General features: G+C 34.0%; 1 protein-coding gene across 1 annotated transcript; it reads right to left on the reverse strand.

Moving 5' to 3' along the window:
- Positions 1 to 7,259: 7,259 nt before the first annotated feature.
- Positions 7,260 to 9,518, reverse strand: LOC106779953. The gene is made up of 3 exons (XM_014668172.1): positions 8,583 to 9,518; positions 7,595 to 8,497; positions 7,260 to 7,484 (listed from the first exon to the last, which is right to left on the reverse strand). Exons 1-3 carry the CDS (start codon positions 9,516 to 9,518, stop codon positions 7,260 to 7,262), a joined length of 2,064 nt encoding a protein of 687 aa, XP_014523658.1.
- Between the last annotated feature and the right edge of the window lie 1,696 nt (positions 9,519 to 11,214).

Below are 11,214 nucleotides of genomic sequence, written 5' to 3' on the forward strand. Positions count from 1 at the left end.
ACATGACAGTCATTTTAGAGTGCCTAATTTTTCTGTCATCATTTTTCCACTTATAAGTAACTTGGAACCAATTTTTATACAATTTATGAAGAAATTGGTAGCAAAAGAACCATATTTACTAAGAGTCATGGTGTAGGAATAGAATTGGTACCAAGGGCAAAATAAGTAGGTACTTCAGGTGAGGTTTTTGCACAGGAAGGTCAACTACAAACATGACAGTCATTTTGGAGTGCCTAATTTCTTTGTCATCATTTTTTCCACTTATAAGTAATTTGAAACCAACTTTTATACAATTTATGAAGAAATTGGTGGCAAAGGAACCATATTTACTAAGAGTCATGCTGCAAGAACAGAACTGGTACCAAAGACAAAATAAATGGGTACTTAGCTGAGGTCTTTGCACAGAAAGGTCAACCATGAATGTGAAAGTCATTTTGGAGTGCCTAATTTTTTTTGCATCATTTTTTCCACTTATAAGTAATTTGGATGAAATTCAAGACAAGTTAGTTTGACCCAAAAGGCAAGACAATTTAGTTCCAACTGATAGTTAAAATGACTGAACCCGTATCAAAGATAGAGTCAAGACGACCTTGGTTGATTGTTGAGATGAGTCCATATTGAAAATTGAGACAAGTTGTCTTATATTGAAAGTTAAACTAAGTCAGTTCAAACGAAAAGATAAAGTTGAATTATCTAAATATTTTTAAAATAATTTTTTTTCTAGAAAAAAAATTAAATTATTTTATCCAAACTAGAAAAATAAAATCTATAATATCTTCATTACTTTGTTCAAACAAACTATTTAAAAAATTAAGAAAATTTAATTGATGAAGTAATTCAAAGTATTTCAATTTTTTTGAAGTTGTTGAAACTTCTCCTCCAAACACTTTTTAAGATAAATAAATCAAACTTAAATATATTAACATTAATTTTGATAAACCTCTAATGAAATAATAGTACAACCTTAAGAATCAATGAGTTGTTTTGAAAGTTGAGCAACTATAAATTGGATACAACTTTTTTACCACCTCATTCTTGTGAATTGTTTAAATTGAATTTATATCTACATTAACTTACTATGATATTCTTTTTTAGACCAATTGAATTTTTTGAAAAATATAATAAGGAAATTTGTTGATCTTGTGATAGGTATGGACCATCTCCCCAAATGTGCAGTATAATTTATGCATCTGATGACACCTTTTCCCTTAGCTCCATCAGGGAAGTCAAGAACACTAACGCTCCCTACATCAAGATGAAATGATCCCAACCATTCTTTGCTCAAATTAAGGCAGTGCCCCATTATTGTTATGTTGATTGCAGGATGACCAACTGCCATTATAACTTCTCCTTGCTTAGATTCATCAGATATTTCATCCAACAAAGATAGCCAGGCTTTTCCAGATTGATTCCATGATGTTGTTCTCAGTCCATCATCAACTCTATTTAACCAACCAGGTTGAAATGGCGGGAAATTGGATATATCCTGCAGTAAATAAATGAAAATTAGACAGAACATACTTATAATGCACACATAAACTCTTAACCAATCCTTGTTGTTTAAGAAGACTAGAAAGATGGATATTGAAATTACAAGCAGCTATTGGTACCAAATACTTTGCAAAACCTTTTTCTAGTTGAATTTCTTGGTACATTGAGATGGTCACAATTTCCTTCTACTTCTCAACATTGTTTTTCATCACGCTTTTTATCTATATCTTCAATTTGTATTTAGCAAGTTTATGATCACGCCGTTCGTACCTTTAATTAATCGTACCAAAGGTAAACAACCATATAACATTGGATTAGAAGAAACTCATTAGGTAAACTAGGAAACAATCAGAACATAAAAACTAAGCAATAGTGGTGAAATTCTTCGGGTAAGCTAGTCGGCAAAAAGTACACGGTAAATGCATTTTATACACGCTCCGTTCTAATTGATCCAAATACCAAACAAATTAGCAAGGCAGATTTTTCAAAGACATACACAGACAAGCAGCCACCACAAAAAGCAATTAACAAAAAGAAAAAAAACTAAAGTGAAACAAACAGTAAAGAACCTTGACTTCGAAACTTCAAGAGAAAACTAAACAAGAAAATTGGCTGAGGGTTTGGATGGGCTTAATGATTCTGCCAAAAACGAGGCGGAGGAGGTTCCAAAAAGGGTCGCAGGACTTGTCGGAGGTGGTGGAGGAGGAAGAAGAGTCGTCGTCGGAGATGACGCAGTCGACGCAGACGACGACGTTTTCGACCTGAGGTACGAGGAAGTGGAAGCGACGAGAAACGATGCAGCAACGTCCTAGGGCTTTGATGTCGCCGATCTGGTTGAAGAGGAGGAGGAGGGAGTTCGAGAGACTATCCAGTGGTCCATCTAGGATGAGAGGAAGTGGGACTATCTCTAGGGTTCCCGTTTTCTCTTCTTCACAGCTTCGCTTCTCTCTCTAACCTTGCATCAGATTCAAATTCTGAAAAATGAGAATGAACCTCCAAAACTTCAAAACTTTGCCCAATTCTCTTTCCACGTCATTTTTATTTTTAAAAATTCTTTTCCACATGGACCACTCATATTTAGACACGTGTCCCGTGTCTAAATGTTGTTTGAAATTATTGTTCAAGTATCATTTTCCAGAAGAAAGAGGGGGTAGTAGAGTGACGTAAAAGTGAGAGTGAGTAAAGGTGAGTTAGGTTGAAAAGTGAAAGAGATAAAAGAAAGAAGGGATGAAGGTGTGAGTGCATGAGAGTGGAGTTACGTAAATTGTGTATAGCTTTGAGTGGAAACAAAAAGAAAAGAAAAATCAAAATGAAATAAGGAGTGGAAGGAGGTGGGGCCATGAATGAGGGAGACAAGAGAAAAATGTAGTGTGGTTGGGTGAAGAAGTAGTGTTACGTAAATGAGTGCAAGAGAGAGAAGAAGGAATTGAAAAGTGAAATGTGTGCAAAAGTGGTTTAGAAAGGAGTGTGGGGTCCATGGCAAGAAAAAGGTAAGAGAAGGTTGGTGGTGCTTAATTGAAAAAAAAAAATTGAATTGAAAGTGGAAAGAAAGAGAGAGATGCTAAGTAAAAAGTGAGAATAAGAAAGAGAGAAAGAGTTTTTAGTAAGAAATGATTGTAATTCAAGTGGGGTCCACTTAGTGAGAGAAAAATAGATTTTTGTTTTAAAGTTAAAAAGATTAATGGGGTCCACTTGGATTGATAAATTTAAGAGGGAGTGTAATTAATATAAAAAGAGGTACATTAAAAAGATTGATTTTTTTATGTGTGGTGAAATTAGTAAAAGTTGAGGTGCACTAGAAATATTGTTATAATTGACGGAAATGTGAAATTTGTAATTTCATGGGGTGTGTAAGTGAAAATTATTTTATTTAATTATTGTGAATTTTTTTTTAGTTGTTGGTCAATGGTTGTGGTTGACTTTATACATGTTAATGTGAAAAATATACAGTTGTGATGTTGTGGTGGTGAAAGCAAGCTTTTGTCATTTCCTTTGAATTTTGTCGAGCGGTTGGTAGTCGTATTGCGATACGATAGAGTGTTGAATGAGAGGGTTGAATGTCTCGCCCAATGACTTCGGCTCGTGTGAGTATAGTGCTCGGTGGGTGCGCCTAATCGAAGTTTTTACTTGTAATTCCTTGAGAATTCGGGGAGATAGGTCTAAAGTTACGATGGAAAACGGCTCGAATCGACCTTTTTTGGTAAACAAGTTTGAATCACTCTGTTTTTGTAAACAGGTATGACAAAATTAAAGGAAACAACATAAGCTTGTATGTATGCCTTGAGTTATGATTTGAATACTGGGATGTATCGTAATGTAATGAGTATTTTAGTCTATGTTAGAGTTGAGCATTGAGACGTAGTGTGATGTCAGAGTTATAAGTTCAGTATTGAGAGATAATGTGATGAAATGACTGGTATAGTTTGTGTTTTGTTGATATGATTACTGAATTGTATGCTATGTTATGTTCTTAGTTACTCACCTTTTATTTTTGTGGTTGTGGTTCCACTTACGATGATCGGACTTGTACAGGAGTATATGGCGGTGTAGATAATGCAAGATAGGAGTAGAGCGACAAGAGAACGAGAAATTTTACTGATGGGATTTATTTATGTTTTAAAGACATTTTATGTTTTCGAATAATAGGTTTGAATATTTTGTAAAGGTTTAAATTTCATTTGTAATACGTTCAGACAGTTAATGTTCTATTTGCTTCCACGATTTTATACAAACGTTTATAATCGATGGTATAAAAAAATTTGGCATAGATTTCAAATTTTTTTATTTACAAGTGGCATTCCGTTAGGGGTGTTACAATTCCTATTAGTTTAAATAATATTGAATAATTTTCCTTCTAATTTAAAAAAAAAAAATTAAGAATTCTCCTTCCAATTTTAAAAATAATAAAGAACTTTCCTTCTAATTTTAAAAATAATGAAAATTTTTCTTCTAATTTTAAAAATAAGAAGGACTTTTTCTTCTAATTTTAAAAATAATGAAGAACTTTCAATATAATTTTTAAAATAATCAAGAATTTTCCTTCTAACTTTTAAAATAATGATATTTTTTTCCTTCTAATTTTTAAAGGAATAATGAATTTTTCTTTTAATTTTAAAATTAATGAAGAATTTTTTTCATGTAATTCTAAAATAATAAAATCTTTTCCTTCTAAAATTTAAAATTCAGACTCAATTACAAAAAATAAACGAAATTTGGGTCTAAATTAAACAAAATTATGAATATTTTTTATTAAATTGAATACAATATAGTGAGACGAGAGACTGACAAACGACATTGACTTTGCACATAATATTGACATTGTTACGTGACACAATATTGAGTTAACACTTCAAAAACATTTTTAATAAATTAAGAAATTTTTTTAAAAATTAATAAAAAATTAAAAATATTAAAAAGAAAAATAAAAGAATCACAACATGTAAAAGAACTAAATTGAAAATAATTTAACAACTACACTAAACATCCGAAAAAACTAATCCCATATTAAATAAAGTGGACGAATACAAAACCAAATTGAGGATTTAAGCTAAAATCTATTATTATATACTTGCAAAATTAGATACATTATCTAGTTATTATTATCATCTGAATCTTTATTTCAGCGAACCACTTTTCACATTATCTGAATTAAAAAAGAGATAAAAATAATGTTAAAAATAATAAAGAAATTCCTTTTAGTTTAAAATATATTGAATAATATTCCTTCTAATTTAAAAAAATGAAGAATTTTCCTTCCAATTTTATAAATAATAAAGAACTTTCCTTCCAATTTTAAAAATAGTGAAAATTTTCCTTCTAAATTTGAAAATAATAAGGAATATTTCTTGTAATTTTAATAATAATGAAGAACGTTCAATCTAATTTTTAAAATAATCAAGAATTTTTCTTCTAATTTTTAAAATAATGAGATTTTTTCTTTTAAATTTTTAAAGGAATAAAGAATTTTTCTTTTAATTTTAAAATTAATGAAATTTTTTTTTCATGTAATTATAAAATAATGAAAACTTTTCCTTCTCAAATTGGAAATTGAGAGTGAATTAAAAAAAATTGGATTAAATATGTTTTTAGTCCCTGAAGTTTCACTGAGTTTTTGTTTTAGTCCCTGCATAAAACATTGATGACATTTCATCCTCTTAGTATTGAAACATGTATGTTTAGTCCCTAAAAATGGACGGCGTCAATTTTTGGGTGATGTGGGTAACGGCCTTGCCACGTCTTCACTGTGCACTTCATGCCACGTTGAGGTTTTTTAACATTTGAAAGGAGATTAACATTCTAGCACGTGTGTTGGTGACTTGATATTTTATAAACTACATTTTAAGACACTTGGGGTTGTTCTTCATGATCTGATTTGGGGGCAAATTAGGTTGGAGATCATCTTGTTCAAGAGGAAGATATTCTTCAAGAGGTAAGTTGAAGAATGTTTCGCTGTTCTGCGTGTCAATTGTTGTTCAACGTGTGAATTTAAGTATTGGGATTTAGGGTTTGGGTTGGCACGAAACATGATGAAGGTATTTGGTTCTTGTAGTGAAATGAAAGGTGAGAGTGCAGGAAATGTTGGACGCGAAGGATGATCGGTTCGTCAAAGTCCTAAAGTTGTGGATCATCTTCACGCTTTCCATCTAAACTTTGTGGTTGTGGTGAATCATTTTTGCTTTTGAAGGCAACTACTGCCAAGAACAAAGGAAGATTATTCTATAGATGTAGAAAATAGGCAGTAAGTGACTAAATCTTTCAGTTCATGTGCTCAACTTTCTATTAATGGTTGCTATTTTTATTGCAGAGTAATTCAAGTTGTAATTACTTCGAATGACATGAAGAAGAAGTTTCTGAAATTAAAGGAAAACGTGAAGAAGTTGAACTGTGTTTGGATAATGATCAAGTTGTCCTGTATCTAAAGAAGAAGATAAAGAAGTTGAAAAGGAAATTACAAGAAGAGAAGAAAGTTGGGAAAATGATGTTGTACTTGTTTATGTTGTCATGGGGGTTAACCATTTTCTTTTGTATTATGTTTTTACTGAAGATCAATTGTATTTAAGAATTATGAATGAATAAAAATGAGTTCAACACTTGGTTTATTGTTCAACATCATTAGAATTTCGACAGGGTTATTGGCCAAGCAGAACTGTGATTGAGTACATGTGGATGAGGATGGTGATAAAAGGGGAACCACACCAGTAAAATTTCGAAATAGTCTTGTTTATGCTCACTTGGCAGCACTTAGAAATTTAAAGTGATCATTTGAATTTGCTTGTGGTGCAAAAGTGAGTGTTTAAATAAGTTGGTGCAAATTGACTTTTCAAACACTAATTTCAGCTGTTAATTTTGTCATGTTAGTTGTTTTTCTTTGCATACCAGTTTCCAAACAAAATTGAGTAAGAATTCGGAGTAAATATTTTAGTATGGCATCAACAAAGATATATTACACATCTTGAAAAGTAAAGTTCAAGTAGTCCCAAACCAAATACTCACGTGAACAAAAAGCTGAGTACTCCAAATTTAAATCTGCAGCAGTGGTATTCACGATTTCAAAAGTAAACATAAAGTGGTCCCATACATTATGCATTCAATACTAAAGTAAACATCAGGTGGTCCTTTACCACTCAAAAAAAATATTGTGCATTTAATACTAAAGTAATGCAAGTGGTCCCTGCCAACTACATCACTTTAATCAAAGTACTACCCACTACTAATGTTCCCTTAGTGGGTTTATAATACAAAATACATTAAAACTTCTTGCAGCTTGGTCAAGTGGTACTAGCTTGGGAACCAAGATGGTGTGCACCCAGTCCTGAGGGTGTTCTTCCTGCAACTTGGTTACTTGATGCAGTTGCTGCTCCACTGAATGATGGTCCAGTATTAGCTGTTGATGCTGGTCCAGCTGTAGCTCCTTGTGACGTTGACGGTGATGCTTGTGGTTCAGATCTAGGCCTGCTACTAGATGCTCCTGCACTTGCAGTGCCCCTTGTGTTCTACAAAAAGAGTAAGCAACATTAGAAGCCATGCTGTGAAAATAATTAGGTGAAGTTGTAATAGAGAGATTTTGTACCTTATTTATGTTCTTTCTTCTACATGTTCTTACATTGTGGCCAAACTCTTTGCAATTGCTACATTTCATAATAGCATGCTTCTTGGACAATTTTGTATGGCTCACAGGTTCATCTGTCTCTCTTCTTCTTAATTTTTTTGGTCTCCCAGGAGGTGTTTTATAAATTGGAGGGAGGAGTAAGGGTGTGTTTTCAGAAGTAGGACACATTTGTTGGCCATTTATTGCACTTATTTCAGGGGCATAACAAGTGACATAAGGTTGTTTCTTGTAATAAACATGGGCATAATATTCAGGGTTTTGAACTTTGTAATTAATGGCAGCAATAGCATGCTTATAGGGTATTCCTATTAAATCCCAATTGTAACAATTACAAGAATGGTTACTTAAGTCAACAACAAACTTATCCATTGTAAAGCCGTGTGTGACCTCAAATTTTTCAGCCCTGGCCCAAGTGGGAACCCAATTACCACTCTTTTTTATTTCCTTATCAAGCCTTTTTCTAGGTCTAGGCATTAAAACTCCTGGATATGTGATGGCTTTCTCCTTAAGTGTTGCAAACTGTTTCATGATATAAGTTTGTATCCATTCCATCATAGTTATTATTGGTTTGTCTCTAGCTAGTAATATAGTACTATTAAAGGACTCAGTGAAATTATTTATCAACACATGGCATCTACAATAGGTACTAAAGGCATGTTTACACCAACTCTTGGTAGGAATACCTAATAACCAATTATATGCATCAATGTTAATAGCTTTCAACTTACCCATCTTTTTTTCCCATTCCTTCTCATATGTAGCCTTTGCTGCTCCCATCATGAGATCTCTAATGAGTACTCCTCCACCAAATCGCTTCTTGAAGTTGTTATATAAGTGCCTTAAGCACAATCGATGTTCAACTCCATCCATCATGTCATCAAAAACTGCCATTAGTCCCTATTAAATACAAAATCTATTGATCATTACCAAATGATGAGATTGTTAGAAAATAAAAAAAAGCAAAATAGTCAAATTGAAATACCTTTTGTTGATCAGAAATAAACACCCAACGTTGACAATCAGTGCCACCTATATCATCCAAAAGCTGTGATAAAAACCATCTCCAAGTTTCCTTGCATTCATTCTCGACCACTGCAAAAGCCAGTGGAAAGTATTGATCATTGGGGTCTCGTCCAACCGCCACCAACAATTGGCCACCATATGTTGTCTTAAGATGACAACCATCCACCCCTATGAAGGGCCTGCAACTTCCTAAAAAACCATGCTTACACCCCTCTAAACACATATAGAAAGAGCCAAATCTTGGTGGCAAACTTGGTTGGGGTTGATTCACTTTAATTTTAAAAGTTCCACACTTGACTCTTAGCAATTCCCCCACATAATCATATAGACGAGCATATTGTCTTTCCCTATCACCAACAAGAGAATCCAAGACAATTTGTTTGGCCTTTCCAAGTAGTGATTCCAACACTGAATGACTTTTTAATGTCATCAATGATTGGTTGACAGTCATGCTAGCCACATTTACAAACCTGTCAACTAAAACTTGGGCAATCCAATTCACACTTGCATTTTTGTTTCCAAAAACTCTGCCACACCTGTGTCTTCCAACTAAGGTTTTCACCCTAAATGTTTCCTTCCCTCCTACCTTGCGAGCCATAATAAAAAGCCACATTTTTTTTTTACATTCTGCCCTTACTCTTGTGAGATCATTCTTCATAAACTTAATCTCTTTTCCATTTAATAAGCTATGCTCCATTAGTGCATTTTTAAACTCCTTCAGTGAACAAAATTCCATCCCCAGTGAGAATCTGAAATCCTTGTTCATATCATCTTGTCTAAACTTTTTAAAATTTCCCCTTTTCAAGCTGCCATCCCCATCACTTTCTAAATCTGAATCCAATTCATCACAATTGTATTCCTCATTGATCTCATGGTCTCCAACTTCATCATCCATTACAAATGAACCTTCCCCAACATTGCCTCTTCTAGTCGCACCTTTCTTTTTTTTTTCATTGTATTCAACCTTTCCAAAACTGGATTAATGTTTCTACGAACATCATCCACCCTATCATTCTGAACACCAAACCCATCATCATCATTATCCATTCTTTCTTCTTCACTCTCATCCACAAACTCTTCAACTGAAGCTTCTACTTCCCCCTCAACCAAATTACTCCATGTTTCCTCTTCTTCATCAACATAATCATGTCCATGACCACCATCACAATGTACCTCTTCCTCACCAATGTCAACCTCTTCCTCACCAATTTCAGCCTCTTCCTCACCAATTTCGACCTCTTGATCACCTATTTGAACCTCTATATGTTCCTCAGCAGCATGAACTTGTTCTACACTTATTCCACCATCTTCTACAATCTCAGCCACACCCTCCATGTTTCCATCGTGTGTCTCTTCACCACAAGTAAGAAACAAAACTTCCACTACCTCATTGGGAACATGTTGAACATATATTTCTACCATGTCCTCAGTCTCCTCTGCATACTTAGCCAAGTTCATTGCTTCCCTGTCATCACTCAGTAATCTCACATTATTCATCAGAATTTCCCTAGACCCCTTCCACCATAGTTTGAAGTCTGCATCATACTTAAATTCTTGGTAAAACCCCTTCAAAGGTCCCTGTTTTCGTAACTTTTTCCCACTTGCATCCCCGTTTTAATATTTTTTCCAATTTGATCCTTAATAGTGTATAATTGGATCAATTGAGCCATCACTGTTAATTCAAGTTAACTTTGTTAAATTTTTTCGAAGACGTGGTTATTGTTGAGTACGTGGCTTCCATCAAAGTGTCTACTGTACACTTATTTGTTACGTGTCAGCTTCTTAATAAAAGAAATTAAAAAATGGGATTTGTTATATGGATTGGGAATTAGGGTTCCATTTTCAGAGAAGGATTTTGCGTTTTCAAATTGGGAAGAGAGTGTGAAGCGTAGTGAATGAGAAGCAGTCGAAGTCCATTCTGAGGAGGGAAATTAGGGCATTTGAGCTGTTTCACTTGTTTAAGGGTTGCATTTTGGAGCTTCGAGGGGAATCGCGAAGACCAAAAACGCATTTCGTAAGCGGTGGTGGGGTCGATCTTCGTTCCAGGTTAGTACACGTTCCATACATAGACATCAATATAATATTCGGTGGATGTTGTTTGTATATGGTGAAGCTTTTTTAATGTGGGGTTGGGGTGTCGTTGTAAAGGGTTGCACGCGATTGTGGTCCCAAGTGTCCCCCATAGTTAAATATCCTTATCTACTGTCATTTTCAGCTCATTAAAGTTTGAATATTTGTCTTTTTATGTTTAATTATAGGTGTAGAATATTTTTCATTATCTTCTCTGTCATGGACGATGATATACAACTTGTGATTCACCATGGGGGGAAATTGGTGAACGAAGGGTGCCTAAAGTACGTAGGGGATAGTGAAACTATGTTGTTTGACCCTGACAAGTGGAGTTACTTTGTAGTATGTAGTGTAGTTAAAGCACTTGGGTATAATGGATTTAAGGAATTATGGTATTCTGTCGGATGTGGTCCTGTTTTGGATAATAAGCTAGAACCTTTGATTGATGACGTAGGAGCCATGCACATGGTTAATTTATCTAAGTTAAATGGAGAGGTTCATTTGTATGTTGTTCACCTTGT

The sequence above is a fragment of the Vigna radiata genome, unplaced genomic scaffold (assembly GCF_000741045.1).
Source record: "Vigna radiata var. radiata cultivar VC1973A unplaced genomic scaffold, Vradiata_ver6 scaffold_70, whole genome shotgun sequence".
Taxonomy (NCBI): domain Eukaryota; kingdom Viridiplantae; phylum Streptophyta; class Magnoliopsida; order Fabales; family Fabaceae; genus Vigna; species Vigna radiata.